The 20,245-nt window shown below is 42.6% G+C and overlaps 1 protein-coding gene across 7 annotated transcripts in view; it reads left to right on the top strand.

Annotated features, from left to right (window-relative positions):
- LOC137425883 (RNA binding protein fox-1 homolog 3) overlaps positions 1 to 20,245 on the top strand; it is a 375,403-nt gene that overhangs the window by 272,770 nt on the left and 82,388 nt on the right. For 3 of the 7 annotated variants that reach the window (XM_078774464.1, XM_078774470.1, XM_068114625.2), the window contains exon 1: positions 11,485 to 11,764. The exons of 3 other annotated variants lie outside the window; for them this stretch is intronic. In XM_078774464.1, the coding sequence (XP_078630590.1) occupies positions 11,690 to 11,764 (75 nt within the window). In that variant the 5' untranslated portion in view covers positions 11,485 to 11,689. Of the gene's footprint in view, positions 1 to 11,480; positions 11,765 to 20,245 lie in introns of those variants that run through there. One more of the 7 variants, XM_078774454.1, reaches the window with a different exon arrangement.

Raw genomic sequence — 20,245 nt, forward strand, 5'->3', positions numbered from 1 at the left:
CAATGACAATCATGGTTCCCTGTTTGAGGCAATGTTTTTATGGCCGGATGCCCTTCCTGACGCCAACCCTTAGACGCCTCTTACGATGCGCAGGGATACGGTGTACCTATTCTAAACCGGGGTACACACCGTGATCATTCATCCCAGCAAGCTGGTACTCAATTTGCCGACCTCGGAAGGATGACAGGCTGAGTCAACCCCCCTGGTGTTAATTTGGCGATCGACCGGGATTCGAACCCAGGATCCTAGGATCCCAAGCCGGCACCCTAACCACTAAGCCAACACCAGGCTTACAGCCAATTTCTGTAGCCAATTCTACAGAGGTAAAATACTGATAAAATTAACAATTTGACTGCTTACAATTAACCTTGGCACAGGATGGCTGTTTGAACCCCCTAAACCTCCTATAATGAATTTGCAGGGAATCCTTGGGAATTTCTTCTGGAATGGCATGCACTGGCTTCGAGCTGATTTTCTTAGTATACTGCGAGTAAAAGGTGTTCGAGGACTAATGGATGTTACCAGTAAAATACTGGCCTTACAGCTGGCCACCTTCCATCAGTTTGTACAAAGAAGTGCTGTCTTGGTGGCCTTTGACCTCTTGCTTGTTGTGGAAGCTGGTAAGCTCAGGTGTTCTCCCGGGCTCTTTCTCCGTGACTGCAGCGAGTTGACATTTCCTTGCTGCCCTCCTTTTATCAGTCTCTCAAATGCTAGTTACTGCTTCTTTATTGTACGAAATAAGCATCCATACAAATTTTGTAATTTTATTTGTGAAATTGTTTTTGTACAATAACATATTTTAACCTTATTGCCAAAGTATATCCCTTATTACTTCCGCCATAGAATGCGGATTGAGGTTATGTTTTCACCTCTGTCTGTTCGTGTGTTTGTCTGTGAACAGGATATCTCAAAAAGTTGTGGGTGGATTCGGACAAAGTTTGGTGGAGGGAAGTTTGGTTTGGTGGACAGATTCTACACATGCTGATTTTTGTTTTCCCATTCCACCTCTCTTCAGGCCATTGTTACTCGTTTTGTGTTATTCATCCTTTCCTCCTTGTGTATTTTCATTTCCAGTATAACCGTTGGTAGTCGGTAAACATGCTGCAATTTTTTGTTTAGTTCCTCCATGAGCCTAGACCCTTTAAATTAAAAAAAAAAAAAAAAAAAAAAAAAAAAAAATAATATATATATATATATATGTATACACACACTACTCACAATAAGTTAGGGATATTGGCAGGTTCTTCGGTGTGGTTGATTTTGTGTATTAATTATGTTGAAAAAACTTGTTGGTCCTAATTCTATGGTTATTAATGTGTGAAAAAACACAACATTCTTGATTTCAATACCCTAACCCTATAAGAAAAATAAACTCACTCCCACAATATCCCTAACTTATTGTGAGTAGTGTGTGTGTGTGTGTGTGTATATATATATAAGATTGTTAATGAGATGTTGATGTGTCACAATTCTGATTTGCCTCTTTGTTTTTGTTGTCTTGTATATGGAGCATTGTGCTCATGCTATTGGAATTCTGGAGGAGAAATACTTAGGTAAAAGGAGGGCAAATGAGAGGAAAAGGGGAATAAGGAGAAAGAAAGAGATTGAAAAATTACTTCAGCTCACATGCCGAGTGATTCAATGACCTTCTGCATCATCAGCTTGGCACCATCCATCATTGAGGTTTACACCCTTCAAACGCACTACCACTCCACAAAGGTGCATCTCCAGCATATGTATAATAACCTACTGATTTCATGTTGTGAGCATCTCAGGAAACTGGTAACATCTAGTCTTGATAGAACGTCAATTAAGAGAGCCCAATGCAACTGTGGAGAGTGGGGTTGTGGTTATCAAGTAGGGGCAGAGCAGCGTTACTGTGCATGGTAAAAAGCAGATATATGTACACTACCTGTCAAAAGTTTTAGAACACCTCAATTTTTCCAGTTTTTATTGAAATTTACGCAGTTTAATGTCTCAATGTACTCTAAAATTAAGCATAGAACAAACAAACAATTGGAGATAAAAAAATATATCGTAGAATCATTTTGTTTAACAAAATTTAATTTAAATTTTTGACTCAGCAAAGTAGCCACCTTTTGCAGATATAACCGCCGAACACACTCGCGGCATTCTTTCTACAATGGAAATCAAATATTGTTCGGGAAGTTCTTCCCAACACTATTGCAGAAGTTCCCACAATTGTGTTGCACTTGTAGGTTGCTTTGCTTTCACCCTTCTGTCCAGTTCATCCCAAACCAGCTCGATGGGGTTTAAGTCTGGAGACTGTGCTGGCCATTCCACGATTTGAAGCCTACCGTCTTGTTATTTTCCTCGAAGGTAGTTTTGACATAGCCTGGAGGTGTGTTTAGGGTCATTATCTTGCTGTAGGATGAACCCCTGACCAACTAGGTGTATACCAGAGGGTAGTGCATGGCACTGCAAAATGCTGTGGTAGCCCTTTTTGGTTCAGGGTGCCAGTCACTCTGTGCAAGGTGCCGATTCAGGATCCAGCAAAAGAGCCCCAGACCATCACGCTTCCTCCTCCATGTTTGACAGTTGGTGCCACACACTGAAGAACCATTCTTTCGCCTACTCGATGGCGTACAAAAACCCTGCGTGAGGAACCAAAGATTTCAAATTTTGATTCATCGGTCCAGAAGACCTTCTTCCAGTTTTCAGTAGTCCACTGGCAGTGCTTCATGGCCCAGGCAAGCCTCTTTTTCTTATTTTGCCATCTTAGCAATGGCTTTCTTACTGCCACTCGACCTGTCAAACCTGCAGCTCGAAGTCTTCTCTTCACAGTTGAAATTGAGACTTGCTTACTTCGACCAGTGTTAAGCTGTGCTTGAAGCTGTTGTCCTGTGAGCCGCCTATCACGCAAGCTGTTGACTCTCAGAAACTAGTTTTCTGATTCTGTTGTGGCTTTGGGTCTGCCAGACCTCTTCCTGTCAGAGTTTCCTCCAGTTTCCAATATACTACTTCCTGCAGTGCAATATTGTCGAAATAATGCTTCAGAGGGTGTAATAACAGTCTGTTCCAATACTGCTTTTATACAGACAGGGGGTTTGTAATCAAGTAATCAGCAGAGGTTGGGACACCTGTAGGAATTGTTTGCATCAACTTTCAAGGCTTAATTTACTTACATTGCTGCAGAACAGCTGTAAGTTGTTAACCCATTACTTGTTCCCTGAAGAAGGCCTTTTTTACAATATAACTGTGTAATTTACATTATTTTCCCGTTTTTGCTAACCTAAACTTTTTTTTAACCTCGAGCAGTTTACTGCTTATCTTTGTACCATTTCAGGTTATTCACTGGACTTGAATTGCTTAAATTTCAACAAAAACTGGGAAAATTGAAGTGTTCTAAAACTTTGGACTGGTCGTGTAAGTACGGTATATGGAACAAGAAGCAGAGTCAAGGTTGGTCAGGTTAAGGTAAGGCCTCTCAGATCACATTGCCAAATGTTTATCTACCTTTTTGATTGAACACAGCAGTTCCATGATCCCGGACATGTGATATGATATGATATGATATGATATGTGACATGATCCCGAACACAACCGGACAGGTTGTGAGGAACGAGATATGGAGATTACCGCCTGTTTCCGCCTGTCCTCTACCCCAATTCCATGACTTTCTCAAGACTGCGTGGAAATGCACGGAAATTATGTAACTTTATGATGAGTGGTGTGCAATCTCTCTTAAAGTACAACAACAACAAAAAAAAATTCAGCATTTTTAATTGCTGAGATCAATTGTTAGCTGTTGAGAATTGTGTTGTGGGCCCAAAGAAATAAAGTGAATGCCGATGGAAGAAAGCGCATAATTTTACAGAAAAGTCTCGAATGTGTGTCGTGCTTTCCAGTACATTCTGTTTTTTCATAACAAACATTGTCTAAAGTTAATATTTATTATCAATGCATCTCAGAATCTTAAAATGGAGCAAACATATATCGTTATGTATGTATATTTGTGACCAAAACGTCTTCTTCAAATTTTCTTTAACAAGTTCCGCCATGTTGTTTATACATGTAAAGCTAATCTAAGAAACACATTCATGACTTACCTGTATTCCTTTTTTGTGACTTTGACTTGATTAATCGAGATCGAGATCAAGATTGAGATATGGGCAATAGAAAATATATGACGTAAAAACCCGGACAGAAGTCCAAGAAAAGTAGTGTATTGGGGGTATGTCTGCTCTGTAAGGCTGGAAGTTCGAGTTTCTCTTCTAGTTTTTGATAAATGTGTGTTGACTATCAAAAATCCGCCATGTTCTTTATATAAAGCTAACCTAAGAAACACATTCGTGATGGACCTGTATTCATCAGCACTCATTTTTTTTTACTTTGACTTCATTAATAGCTCAGGGTAAGAGGTGTATGTTACAGGTGTTAGCTTGTGTTGATAACACCGCCCAGTGTACTGTGCACATGTACATCCGGAGTTACCTCCGGGCCGGGAGTGCCGGACGCGGAACATGGATTGCTCGAACTACTAACGGCTCCGTGTCCTTTTATACGAGCGTCTGAAACATGGTGACAGAAGTGGCTTGATGCAAGTTACCCCATAACGGACTCCTTCAAGCACCACCGCATGTACAAAAGTGAGTAAATAACTGTGATCTCCCGCCACAACGTGCTGTGCTGAAACGCCTCGGGCATAGGCCTTGATCAACATGGCTGCCAACATTCCACCCCCGACACGATGAAAATGAGTGGTGACTGGAGCAGTAAGTGGGACAATTTTAGAGCTGAATTTGAGGATTATCTACTCGCAACCGGTCTGAATGAGAAGCCAAGGGAAGTGCAAGCGCAACTCTGAGAAGGGTGATGGGCACATTACCACTGTGACCAATCCGACAGACTGGATAAGTAACATGGTCATAGTAAAAAAGCCTGAGAAGCTGAGAATTTGCATAGATCCAAAGTTTTTGAACCAAGCACTGCGAAGATCTCACTACCTCATGCCAACACTTGAAGATGTCTTATACAAATTACCAAAGGCATGGGTATTCACACTCGTAGATGCACGTGATGCCTTTTTACAATGCAAGCTAGACGAGAAGAGCAGTTACATGACAACATTTTGGACTCCCTGGGGCAGGAAACGTTGGCTCAAACTGCCTTTTGGAGTCTCCGTAGCACCAGAGGTGTACCAACGCAAGCAGCATGAGCTATTGGCTGGGCTAGATGGAGTAGAGCCCATTGCAGATGACATCCTCATTGTTGGCTGCGGGGATACAGATGACGAGGCAGATAGTGACCACGGTGCAAAGTTACTGGCGCTGATGGACCGCTGCAGGCACGTTAAACTGAGACTTGGCCTGAAGAAGCTGCAGTTCAAGGTAGCAAAGGTCCGTTTCCATGGACATGTACTGTCTTCAAATGGCCTGACGGCTGATCCTGAAAAGGTGAGAGCCATTCTGGAAATGTCACACCCAACAGATGGGAAGGCGGTCCAGCGTTTCATTGGCTTTGTGACCTACCTTGCCAAATTCATGCCACACCTTTCTGAGGTTTGTGAGCCGTTGAGGAGACTGCTGGACAAGGATGCGATATGGCATTGGCTACCGAAACACGATGCTGCAGTGCAGGAAATAAAGTGCCTGGTCACCATGATGCCTGTATTAAGGTACTATGACATCTCAAAGCCAGTCACTATACAAAGTGACTCAAGCCAAAATGGACTGGGGTGCTGTCTCATGCAAGAGGGACAACCAGTCGCATTTGCATCAAGGGCGCTAACGCTGACGGAACAAAACTATGCACAAATCGAAAAAGAATGCCTGAGCATAGTTTTTGCCTGTCAACGCTTCCATCACTATCTGTATGGCCGGGAAGTGATCATGGCAGAGACTGATCACAAGCCGCTCATTGCCATTTTCAGCAAGCCTCTCCTAAGCGCACCTAAGCGGCTCCAGAGCATGCTGCTCACACTCCAGAACTACAGCCTCAGGGTTGTGTACAAGCCTGGGCCTAAAATGTATATCAGCGACATGCTCAGCAGGGTAACAGCAGCGGTCAGTACTTCCAATGTGGAACAAGGATGACACAGTTTGTAGCATGCAGCAGGAGCAGTATGATGTGGAGCAGATCAATCAGGCAGATTACCTGAACGTCAGTGATCGACGCCTGCTTCAGATCAGACAGCACACAGACAGAGACGAATACCTGCAAGCACTAAAAGCTGTTGTCTTGGCCAGGTGGCCTGACCAGAGAGAGGAGACATCTCTTGCTGTTAGAGATTATTGGCTATGCAGAGATGAAATCAGTGTGCAGAATGGTGTGCTGTTCAAAGGTCAGAGAGTTATCATACCGAAGTCTTTGTGCCCAGAGATGCTGGCACGAATCCACTCCAGCCACATTGGAAGGGAAGCATGCTCCAGGCAAGCAGGCAATACTCTTCTGGCCAAACATGCAAGCAGAGATCAAAGACGTTGTCAGTAAATGTTCCGTGTGCAATGAATATGCACATGAGCAGCAAAAGGAGACGATGATGTCGCACGAGTTGCCCACACGGCCCTGGCAGATCATCAGCATGGACTTATTCAAGTACATTGGGAAAGACTTCCTCCTGATGGTCGATCACTATTCTGACTTCTGGGAAATTGAGCTGCTCCCAGACCTGTCTGCTGAGACAACAATCCGGCGATGCAAGGCACAATTCACACGTTACGGTCAACCGGACCGTGTAATCTCTGACAATGGGCCTCAATTTGCAGGCAAGCAATTCAGACGCTTTACCATCGAATGGGAATTCGAGCATCTCACATCCTCTCCACGACACCCAAAAGCCAATGGCAAAGCTGAGTCTGCCATCAAAATCGTAAAGAACCTGTGCAAGAAAGCTACATGTGATGGCAATGACCCCTGGAAGGCCATACTCCAATGGAGGAACACACCAACGGAGGGCATGGATAGCAGCCCAGCGCAGCACTTGATGTCAAGAAGGCTGAAAACACCTTTACATGTGACCAACAAGTTGCTCGAGCCTTGTGTTCTGCCAGGTGTTTTGGAGAAACTGCGTCAAAAAAAGCAGATATCCAAGCTCAGCTATGACAGGTCAGCCAGAGACTTACCTGAACTAAATGTTGGTGAGTACATCCATATGAAACCACTGCCTGGAGACCGAACTGGTCGCTGGAAAATAGGAACCTGCGTGCAACAGGTTGCCCCACGCTCCTATCTCGTGGATGTGGAAGGTGCCCTGTATCGCCGCAATCGCGTGGACCTGAGAGCAGCTGAGTCAGCACCACCTCCCTGTTATGGACAGCTCTCGGATGTGCTAGCTGAGGAAAGGCACAACTGGAGCATCACAAGACCGGATGTGCAAAGTGAAGACAAAACTGCCATTGAGCCTGAGGGCCGCAATGCTAAGAAGAATTTGGTGAGAGTGAGCACACCAGCAGGGAGGACCTGCAGCACACCCTCAACACCGGCCATGGTCAAAGAGCCTCTCTCACACAGGAGCCCTGTTTTCTCCCGCAGTGGGAGACTGTCAAAACCCCCAAACAGACTTGATCTGTGAACTGTTACAAGTAACAGCAAGGACATTTAGTTATTGATTTGATGTCATTGATTGGTTGAAATGTTCAGCTCCTGGCATAATCCTATGTTATAATTTAGCCAGAATATTGTTATGTTGTGTTACCAGTTCACATCTCTTTTCAAAATTTTGGTAGAATAGATTGCATCACATGATATTAGTAATGTTAAAAAAGGGAGATGTTACAGGTGTTAGCTTGTGTTGATAACACCGCCCAGTGTACTGTGCACATGTACTTCCGGAGTTACCTCCGGGCCGGGAGTGCCGGACGCGGAACATGGATTGCTTGAACTACTAACGGCTCCGTGTCCTTTTATACAAGCGTCTGAAACAGTGTATTGGTGGTGCGTCTGCTCTGTAAGGCTGGTAGTTCGAGTTTCCATTCCAGTTGTTGATAAATTTGTGTTGACCTTCCCTTTCAGCTCTAACTGATCATTTTAAATAAATACAAATTTGTGCTAAGTTCCTTTTTATTTATACGTGTTGGGTTCTGACTTCTGATTTGCAGTATATATTCAGCCAGAGCACAAAATAGATTTGCCGACCTCCCCCACCATCCTCCCATCCCCCCTTCACCATTCCCCCATCGCCCACAACCCTTGATCCACCATCACCACCACTTATCCACACCCACCATGCCCCACCCCCTCCCCCTTCTCTCACTCCCAGAGAAAGCAGGCATGGTCAAAGATGCCTATGCCTCTGCAGCGACATGTGGTGAAGCGTGCCTTTCCACCCTTGTAGTAGTAATTGAGCATGGAGCGCATCATGAATCCCCTTATAATGCTTAATATTTTCACTTCCATAACAAAGTAACTTTCAATCACTTCATATTTTTTATAATCCCCCCACAGGTAGTGAGATATGGCATGGGCCTGGACATGGAGGAAAAAGTAGAGGATAGCTGAATGTTTGGAAAAATAGATATTTGACTTCTTTTTTTTTTTTTTTTCTGTTTTTTTTTGTATACTGAATCGAGGCTCGTGAAAGAGCTAACATTTATTTCACAAACAAATCAACCAGACAAACAAAATATACAAAAAGAGGGAGCGGAAGACAAGATGGGGAGAGAAGGGGAAGCACACAACCACAACATTTGAGAGCAGGGAGAAGTGTGGGTGGGAGGGAGAGGGCTTGGGGGCAGGAGGCGTGGGAAGGGGGGGGGGGGGAGAGGTATAAAACACAAGGGGACCGAAATTAGCGGGGGTAGAATAGATCAAGGTTTTGGATGTGGGAGGATAAGAGATGGTGGTGAACAGCTGTTTGGTCCCCTTTTTGAAGCAATGTTTTACGGCCGGATGCCCTTCCTGCCGCCAACCCTTCCTGGCTTTGCTTAATTTAGAAGAAGTTTATTATTTTCTAACCAGTGCTGAGGTCATATAGTATGGTATAACATAATACACATGATGTGCCAGAATACCATGTAATTATGAGTGTCGAGATGTCAATGGTCCCAATAAGTTTACCTTACCTTGTAGTTTACCCTGAAAGTTAGGAATCAAATTTGAAATATTGCTTTAAAATCTCTCATGGATTTATATATTTATATCAGTGCTTTTTACCTCCACCATCAAATGTGGAAGGAGCTGGTTATGTTTTCACCCCTGTCTGTCTGTCTGTCTGTCTGTCTGTTTGCTTGTTTGTCTGTGAGCAGGATATGTCAAAACGTTGTGGACAGATTCGGACGAAATTTGGTGGCGAGATTGGTTGTGTGACAAGGACTAATTGATTCGATTTTGGTGAAGATCCAGATCAGGATCTGTAAATGAGAATTTTTAAAATTCCAATGTGATTCTTCATCATTGAGAGATGGGGCCAAAAACGATGTATAGTATGAAATTTCAAAGAACATGGCAAGTTGTGGACGGAGTCGGTCAAAACTTGGTGTATGAGCTGGTTATGTTAGGTGACAAGAACAAGTCGATTTGATTTTTGGCTCAGGTCCGAATCTAGATCCTGGTAAACTCCTGCAACCTGGTCCTGGTAAACTCCTGATCCTGGAATCACTATCAGTGGATACAAAAGGTAAACTGTTCAGCCTGGCGGAGGTAGGTGCTCGACCGAGTACCGTCCTAGCTGGATGTATTTATGTCAAAATTACATTAAATGTAGTAGTTGCTTGCATGATTTTAGTCATCATGACAATTTGCTTATTCTTGTAATTAATTCCCTGTGGGTCATAAGTCTCATCTGATTTCAGTAATTATGACAAATAATTTTCTCTATTTGTTCCCCATGGGTAATAATGCAAAATCCTTGTTTAATCAGAAAATTATTTATTTCACAAAACTGAAACAAAGCACAGAGTTTTGAACTGAGCATCAGCTACCAATGTGCAAAAGTAAAGATCATTTATACCCACTACCTGTGCATCAATAATGTTTTAACCAATTACCCCATCTCGGCTTTTGAAGGTAATGAGGCATACCTCTAACAGTTTGTGGACCAGACAAAGAGCAACATCAGCTGCAATTTCTATACATTCTATAAAACCTATTAATATTGCATAACATACACTGAAGCATGTCTCGCTGACAGCCTTGGCCCAGCACTGAGCAATACATGGCTAACCTTTAATCCTCTCACTACAGACATACAGACAAGTCGTCTTCATCAGATGCTAACCAAATACAGTATATCTATCTATACCAACCTATCTATTCATGTAAGCCTGGTGTTTGGCTTAGCGGTTAGGGTGCCGGCCTGGGATCCTCGGATCCTGGTTTCAAATCCCGGTCGATCGCTGAATCAATGCCAGGGGGGTTGACTCAGCCTGTCATCCTTCCGAGGTCGGCAAATTGAGTACCAGCTAAAAGTACCAAATTGGTAATTCCCTGTGTGTCGCAAGAGGCGACTAACAGGGTTGGTGGCAGGACGGGCATCCGGCCATAAAACATTGCTTCAAAAAAAGGGGAGCACGGTGCCCGGAAAAGGCCAACCCCTGCTCTGCGGGGAAAAAATGGTCTCGAAAGGTGGTTCTATTCATGTGATCTGTCATGTAAAAAGGATGAACTTTGCACAATTACAACTGAACTAAAACAGAACTTCATAAAAGTCTTAAAAAGTGCCTACCATTATCAAGAATTTATATCTGGACATTCTACCTTTGACTCCAAAAACAACAACAGAAGCTATTTAATTGAGAGGGTTAAAAGTGTTCACTGTGCTGCTGTTTCCCGCACACCAGGCAGTGGAATTCCACATTCAGCCACCTACCAGCTTGTACTCAATGCTTCGATCTGCGAGTGGCATCCGTCTTCTAAGTTGCGAACTCGGAGGAGTAGTCCCCGATGGGCCTTATTACCCATCGGGGAATACTCCTCCTGATGATTGCAGGCACCTTACGTTACAAGTCGTGATTGAAAATGAAACCCCTTGTTTTGAATTTTGATGTTTAGAGGGAATGTTGCTGGACAATACAACAGCAGAGTAGGAAACCGATACAGATATACACCATGTGCATTTTTTTTTTTTTTAAGGAAAGCAGGGAGAAGTACCGAGGAATGGATGCGCTAACCTTTGTATTTTACTCATGTAGCACAATTTCAGCACACCAATCTGGTGCTTTCTTTGTTGTGTCAGTACCTTTCAAACGCTTGCCTACTTTAGCTGAATAATTGATGACTTTGCAATCAATGTTTGGATTTAACACATCTATTCTCTCAGTGCATTGCATTTATCAAAAGGGAATTGTTTGGGATTGAAAGAATCCTCTGTTGTTCATCTGGAGAAGTCATGTTTAGGTCGTGGCAAAGTATTTCATCATAATGCGGAAGAGACTGATGAGAGTGATATTGGAGACTGCAGTGTGTGTGTATGTGTCTGTATAACAGGCAGGGTGTCTGTTTCTTGAGGCAGCTGCTGTGGATGATATTACTTGGCAGCTGTAAGTGGGTGGAGAAGAGAGAGAGAAGGGGAGAGAAGGGGGGAGAGAGAGAGAGAGAGAGAGAGAGTGTGAGTGTGTGTGAGAGAGACAGAGGGACATAAAGACAGAGATGAAGAAAGAGTGGTAGATACATACGTAGGAAGCAAAGATTCAAGTAATTTTAATTGAATGTCAACGGAGTCCAATGTCTGACCTTCCACTGGTGTCCTTGGCATTGTCAGTGTGACACTGTAAACTGCAGCCAGAATCCAATGCTCCTGCACAGCTCAGCTATTCCTCTCCTGGTCCCAGCTCTGACTCCTTGCAAGATGGCTCCCGCCTCACAGGTTGGTCAGTGCATGATGGGTCGTCATGTCGGCAGGTATGTAGGTGGGCATATAAAAAGCAGCTTCTTTGTGGATGAAGGAGAATGAGAGATGAGACAGTGACAGTGCACTGTTATCGTGCGGTTGTAATCAGAGAGCCAGTTATTGTTAATATAAAGCTGTCAAACTCTCATTATTACAGTGGTTAGCTTTAATTCTCATCTGAAACTCTAGATACCATTTTGATGCTGTGCTGATCAGGAAGCATTGTTGCTCTGGTGGTTGTGATAGTCAGTAGATTTTTACAAACACAAGTGTTTGCGTAGATGTGTTAGGTATATATGGCTGACTTCCTCGAGATCCACACCAGTCTACGCAAGCAAAACTGCTAACCCATAATTGTTCGACGATAATATTTTGTTATTAACTTATTATGGTGTTTGGTGCTCAAATTAGAGCAGGATGGCACAGGGTGAGATGTGACTATGGACCAACAATGAAGCAGACGGAAGCAGGTAGACACTGGGACAGAGATGAAGCAAGTAAAAAGTAATTTAATTTCGAACCTCTACACCTGAATATACTCATACCTCATTTTAAATCCATCCTACACAAGCACAATCCAAGCAGACCACAGATGGCATCTTAGTAAATGACAACAGAAACAATTTAACCTCGTGTCACCGACATGACCCAGCACAATTGAGATCATGTAGCTCCACTAAAAGACATTGAATGTTTTTATTTTATTTTGATACCTCTGTGCTTAATTGGTGTTAGTTTTCATTTCCTAATACGTTCAAAAAAAAATGTTTTCAAGGCCATGAGTATGTATGTTTGGCTATGAGGTTTGAGATTGGAGCTGATGTTTCTTGGTTGGTCCCATTTTGGATGTACACAGACAGAAGAGAGGAAAAGAGGGGAGGGAGCCATAAATATACCTTACGGCATGGCCGGGTCAATGAAATGAAGGCCTCTCTGGCAGTGAAGAGCCCATTTCTGAGTGTCTGATTTACAATGAAGAGCTGCAACGGAGAGAAAATAGTGGGTTGGAATTGAACAGGGATGCAAAAGCATGGGATTAAAGAGAGATAAAGAAAAGAATCAAAGTTTGCTCAGTGGTTGTTCAATAAAAAATCATTGCTGCAATGATAGTTACAATTTATTATTGACAATATGATTGCTTTGCCTTTAATAGTTTCTACAATATAAGACACGTCGCTTCGCTGATGGAATTACCAATCTTTGCTGTGATGGCTCATCTATAGGGGAAGAAAAAAAAAAGGATTCCTGGGAGATCCTGCTCTCCGTGAAGGGATAACCAACGTCACGTGTTGGAATTTGCAGTTTTCACACGCGTATCCATGTACCCATAAAAAAAAATGTATATATATATTTTGGATCACAAAAACTCCCGGGAGTTACCCGAATCCACCGTAGTTGGATTTATTGAAATCCGTTAATCATTTCTCAAGTTATAACACGACAAACGGACAGACAGACATGGCTCCTTTTATAATATAGATAATTGCACTGATGTAATGATGAAGTGAATGAGGATTTCTTCGAAACCAGTTCATACAGAACCCAAAGTCTGGTTGACATTGTCGACTATCACGTGTAATTTTCATGGGATTGGTTCTAAGGACCTTTTTGCCATGTCGAACCATGACTTAGAAGCCGAGTGGTTAATATTTCTAGAGTTGCTATCAACAATTTTACTTTGTCTCATTCAACCGCTCAAACTATGGATGATTTACCAACAGAGGAAATTACAGAATTGCAAATATAAACAATTTCAGTGGAAAACACACACATTACATATGTGCCATACATGGCTGGTTAGCTGTTTGACATATAATCTATGACATAAACCATTCACACATACACTGCTGTCCAATGACATAAAGACACACTGCTGTCCAGAGACACTGGGGGGAGGGAGGGGGGACGTGAGTGGCTCGCGAAGGGGGTGGCGGATTGGGGGGGGGGGTGGGGGGAGGGAGTGTTAGGTGGACCATGCCATATATAAAGAGAGCTTTAAAAATAAAAAGAGAAAAGTCCCACGTGGCAAAGAGAAAAGTCCCACGTGGCAAAGAGAAAAGTCCCACGTGGCAAAGAGAAAAGTCCCATGTGGCAAAGAGAAAAGTCCCACGTGGCAAAGAGAAAAGTCCCACGTGGCAAAGATAAAAGTCCCATGTAGCAAAGAGAGAAGTCCTACATGACAAAGAGAAACTTCCTACATGACAAAGAGAAAAGTCCCATGTGGCAAAGAGAAAAGTCCCACGTGGCAAAGAGAAAAGTCCCACGTGGCAAAGATAAAAGTCCCATGTAGCAAAGAGAGAAGTCCTACATGACAAAGAGAAACTTCCTACATGACAAAGAGAAAAGTCCCATGCGGCAAAGAGAAAAGTCCCACGTGGCAAGAGAAAAGTCCCACATGGCAAAGGGAAAAGTCCCACGTGGCAAAGAGAAAAGTCCCACGTGGCAAAGAGAAAAGTCCCACGTGGCAAAGAGAAAAGTCCCACATGGCAAAGGGAAAAGTCCCACATGGGAAAGAGAAAATTTCCATGTGGCAGAGAGAATTGTCCCACGTGGCAAAGAGAAAAGTCCCACGTGGCAGAGAGAAAAGTCCCACGTGGCAGAGAGAAAAGTCCCACGTGGCAAAAATGTTCCTGACAACAATTTCACCCACATTATAATCAAAAGGGATTTTTTTCCTGATTTTGTTATTGCCAAACCTCAGGTATTTTTCAAGATATCAGATTAAAACACACAGCTTATTTATTATATGTATGTGTAGTATATGTGTATACAATCTGGTGAAAATTAGTCAAATGTCAAGGTCAATGCCTTCCAAAACATGTAAAACACCTATCGGCCGGAAATTATAAAATGTATCAACCAAATTTGGTACGTACAATATTCCATCATGTAAAACTCTTTATAGGTCAAATTTCTCAAATTAGCAAATTGCTGTTTTCATGGCAACTATTGTTTATTTGGATTTTAAAAGTACTATATTGTACTTTGCATGACATTTTTTTTTTCTTCTTGAGAGCAGACCCGCCATTCTCTATAAGGGAAACATTAAACACACGTCATGGTACACATCATCACGTTATGTTGAATTAACGTTTATACCAATACACACTCCAAAAAATTGCTTATTTGAGGTGAGACGTCTACAAACCGTCAGAGACAGGTACCCTGCTGGTGTCTCTGAAAAAAAGAATACTGAGCTCAGAAATCAGGAAGAGATAAAAAAAAAAAATCAATGCTAGAGAAGACTAACTTAGGAAGAGAAGACTTGGACATGTGCAACAAAGGTCAGAAGATTAAACTGTAAAGAAAACAATAAAGCTCATTGTAGAAGGAAGAAGGTCAAGAGGATGTCCAAAAGAGGAAAGCATTGAAAAGGTTAAGAAAGATATGGAATTTTTTAGTTTGTCCGAAACTGACGCAATGAATAGATGGCCATATGGAGGAATGCCATCCACTTGACCAACACACTAAAATATACATTAATGCTCTCAGCCTTTGTGAGCATCTCATTCGTCCAACCTTTTTAATGCCGCACATGCGTAGCACTGATTATAACCACAAAGTAAACTAGAATGGCACTCTGAAGAAAGCATACTGCACCTCCGCCAGGCTTAACAGTTTACGTTTTGTATACCACAGATCTGGATCCGCACCTGACCCAAAACCGAATCGACTTGTTCTTGTCACCGAACCAACTCATTCACCTAGTTTTGTCTCAGGTCGTCCATAACCTTTTGCGACATCATGCTATATATCGTTTTGGCCCCATCTCTCAATGGTGAAGAATCATTTAAAAATTATCCGATCCAGATCCGAATCTTCACCAAAATCTAATCATTTCATCGTTGTCACATATCCATCCTGTCCACCAAATTTTGTCCAAGTCTGTCCACAACCTTTTGAGATATCTTGCTCACAGACAGACAAAAAAAAACAGACAGCCAGACAAACAGACAGGAATGAAAACATAACCTACGCCCACCTTTAGTGGCAGAATAAATACATATGAGGCATGAGACTGATGCCTTAAACGTCACTTCACCCTCTTCCTCAAGGCTGTCATGATTTGGTTTGGAAAATTCATCATCTTTATTTTTCCACAGACGCAACAGGACTATATTTTTTTTCTGAAGAGTAGTATGCCTCCACCGTCGCTGGAGGCACTATATTTTCGGGTTGTCCGTCTGGTCCATCCATCCTTTTGGCTGTCTGTCCGTCCGTCCGTCTGACTGTCCATCCCCATGTGGGAAAAAATAATATTATTATTATTATTATTATTATTTGTATACAGAATCGAGGCTCGTGAAAGAGCTAACATTTATCACACAAACAAATCAAACAGACAAAGTATATAAAAAGGGCAGTGGTAAACAAGATGGGGAGAGAAGGGGAAGCACACAAACACAACATTTGAGAGCAGGGACATCGGGAGATCTGTGGGAGGGAGAGGGATTGGGGGAGGAGGCGTGGGAATGGGGGTGGGGGGGGGGGAGAAGTATAAAACACAAAGACACTGCAAGGACTTCCAGGAAAGAAGTTGGTATTTCAAAAAAGTGGATTTGGGGTGAAATTAGCGGGGGTAGAAAAGATCAAGGTTTTGGATGGGGGAAGATAAGAGTTGGTGGTGAACAGCTGTTTTAAAGACCTGGAGGGAGGAGTGGGATTGAAGAGAGTGAGGGAGTTTGTTCCAGAGGTGGGAGAAAAGAGGAATGAAGGAGTGAAGGTGAGCAGAGAGTCTTGATTTTGGCAGTTTAACCATAAGAGGGTTGCAGGCAGATCTTGTGCGACCTGTAGGAATATTTGGGGGACAGAGCCCAGAGAGAGCTGGGGGAGCCAGGCCAGAGAGGAGTCGGTATAAGACGGAAAGACCACCAACCTGCCTGCAGTGAGTAAGTGAAAGGCCCTCGGAGTTAGCTTCATCGCGGGAGATTCCAATGATTCTGAACGCTTTGGTTTCAACAGCGTGAAGACGAGCGAGGTGTGAGGTTGGAGCACCAGCCCAGAGGGGAAAGCAGTATTCCATTGAGCTGCGGATGAAAGCTTGTATGTGGTGAGTAGCTCAGGTGTGCCAAGGAAGGACTTCACACGATGGAGGATGCCCAGTCGGCGACTGGCTTTGGAGGCCAGATTTGAAATGTGGTTTTCCCAGGAAAGATCATGGCAGATAGTGAGACCCAAAAGCTTGAGTGACAGAACTTCTTGGAGAGGATTATTCAGAAAGTGGATGCGAGGGTTGTCCAGTCGGTCTTTTCAGAGAGACATCGTAAGAGTGTGAGATTTGTCAGGATTGAAAGACATGTTCCACATGTTTGACCAGTCTGTGATTTTTTCCAGGTCAGCAGAGAGTGAGGAGGCTGCAGACTGCCGATCTGAAGGATGAGGAATGGAGCGGCAGAGAGTGGACTCATCAGCAAAGAGATAGAGAGGATGTTCAAGAGAGTCAGAGAGATCATTGATGAAGACCAGAAAAAGCACAGGGCCCAGAACACTCCCTTGGGGAACTCCAGCCTTAACAGGAAGGGGAGATGAGAGAAACCCATTCAGGGCCACACGTTGACTAAGACTAGAGAGGAAGTCCGCCAGCCATGCGTGGAGATTTCCATGGATACCATAGGAGGAGAGTTTGGTGAGCAGAGCGGGGTGCCAGACCGTATCGAAGGCACCTGATATGTCAAGGGAGACAGCTCTAATTTCCTGTTTGGCATTGAGAACCTCCATCCATTGTTGAGACAGCAGAAGCAGCATGTTCAGAGTAGAGTGACCTGGTCTGAAACCAAATTGATGATCAGAGATCAAGCCATTGGAGAAGAGGAAATATTTCATATCCGAAGCAATGATGGATTCCATGACTTTGCTGATAATTGGGAGGAGGCTGATTGGTCTGTAGTTGCTAGGATCTGTTTTTGCACCTTTTTTGTGTAAAGCGGTGATGTTGGCTGATTTCCAAGCAGATGGCAGATGACCTTGAGCAAAAGAGAGGGTGAAGAGAACAGAGAGAGGGAGTGAAAGAGCGGAAGAACAGGATTTTAGGACCCGTGGGCTGATGCCGTCAGGTCTAGTTGCAGAATCAGAGTCGAGGGTTGACAGAAACTTTTCCACCTTGTCAGGAGGAAAGGACACAGAGTCCAGGAGCAGCTGGGTACGACTGGGTACGGTGGGTACAGAGAGGGATGGGTTTGGGACACAAGATTTAGAGGCAAACACAGAGTTGAGGCATTCAGCTTATATGTTTTCGTTACCGCAATAACGTAAGAGTCAAACTTAAGGATCTAAGTCAATCTTGGTACAAGTATGTATATTGATGCAAAGATGAACGGATTCAATTATGGAGTCAATAGGTCAAAGGTCAGAGGTCTCGTTAGTTAAAAAAAAATCCATTTGAGTCCTCCATTACTATTGTCTCTACATACCTATAGGCTCATGATTTAGAGCACACAGCATTATAACTACCCATTAGAGTCAACCACATGAAGTTCTAATGAAGGCCAAGTTGTGCCAACATGGCAGGTCTTTTTATGTAGGACATTTGCAAAAGAGTGTTTTGGTATTTTTGCAACAAACCTACAGTCGTAATGATTATCGATTTAAATTTAGCAGGCTCAAAGTACTTTGTTTAATTTCATATTGATCATCTGACACAGAACAATTCAAACGATAAAAAGCAACTTATCAGCGATTTCATTTAATTATGCAAACATTTGATCTCCCCTTACACATGCAAGTAATTATGGCAATTGATATAACATCCTTTATGATGGACATTGAATGGAGTGTTTTCGACACATCTGGCTCATAGCAGTGAGTCCGAATGAAATCACATGGTTTAAAATCAAGTTGCTATGCTTATAATGTGAAATATGGGATTTCAACCAAGACATTCAGGGTCAGGGTCACTTGACCACAATCTCCCATTTCCAGGGAGATTGTCATAAACAGCATAAGCTGAACGGGCACATTTGAAAGCATACACATGATCGAGTATGATTTCCAGAAAATAACTAATAGTTGGTTCTTGGTTATTGATGTTCTTTCACACAATGTAAACAACGTATTATTTCAAATTTTTGTATCTTAAATCATCCATTCTCATCACATTTGCATGTTTGTTTTCAATTTAAATCTATTAATCTCATCTGGGAACATTCTGTTGTCAATGCCATTACGCTCATAAAATGATGTTAACTGCAAATGTTCACAGTTTTAAAACTAGAACAGCACTCAGTAGAGAGCATACCTCCGCCTGGTTGGCCATATCACTCAAAGGTGAAGAATCACTTTTAAAATTCTACTAGCTGGATCCGGATCTTCACCAAATTTGAATGGATTCTTCCTTGTCGCACACACAAACCTGTCCACCAAGTTTCGTCCAAATCCATCCATAACTTTTTGAGATATCCTGCTATGCATCGTTTTTGGGACTATCTCCCAATAGTGAAGAATCACTTTTAAAAAAATATTCTCATATCCGAATCCATATTCAGATCTTCACCAAAATCGAATGGAATCGTCTTTGTCAGACACCCAACCGGTCCGCCAAGTTTCATCCAAATCCGTCCACAACTTTTTGAGATATCCTGCTATGTATCGTTTTTGTCCCTATCTCCCAAAGGATCCTAATCCGGATCTTCACCAAAATCTAATAATTTCGTCCTTGTCACATACGCTACATCTCTGCCAAATTTCTTCTCAATCCGTCCACCACTTTTTGAGATATTTTGTTCACAGACAGACAGATGAAAAATCGCTCATAGAGCGACACTTGGCAAAAGAGAACAAAGTAGAATGGCACTCGGTAAAGCATCCTTTTGACTTCACAAATAATTTGTGGTTGAATTGTGTGACCTGATATGCAAATCTTCTTCAAATTAAGTTAATCAGATGAAAATTGTCAATTTTAGAAATTTGGCCTATGTTGACCTTTGGGCCTATGTTGACCTCAAAAATAGTTGGTGGTTGGTTTTAGTAAGCTGATATGCAAATCCTATTCAGATTTCAAGTCAATCGGATGAGAATTGAGGATTTTAGAAATTGCGAAAAAGTTGTTGACCTTAGGCCTATGTTGACCTTTTGGCCTATTTTGATCTCAAAAATAGTTGGTGATTGATTTCAGTTGGCGGATATGAAAAGCCTACTCAAATTAAAAGTCAATCGGATGAACAATGAGGATTTTAGAAATCTGGCCTATGTTGACCTTTTGGCCTATGTTGACCTTTTGGCCTATGTTGACCTTTTGGCCTTTGTTGACCTCAAAAATAGTTGGGGGCTGAATTCAGTGACCAGATATGCATATCGTCTTCAAATGTAAAATTAATCGGATGAAAATTGGCAATTTTAAAAATTCGGCCTATGTTGACTTTTTGGCCTATGTTTGACCTCATAAATAGTTAGTGGTTGGTTTCAGTAAGCTAATATGCAAATCCTATTCAGATTTCAAGTCAATTGGATGAAAATTGAGGA

The sequence above is a fragment of the Myxine glutinosa genome, chromosome 1 (assembly GCF_964187855.1).
Source record: "Myxine glutinosa chromosome 1, kmMyxGlut1.1, whole genome shotgun sequence".
Classification (NCBI taxonomy): Eukaryota; Metazoa; Chordata; class Myxini; order Myxiniformes; family Myxinidae; genus Myxine; species Myxine glutinosa.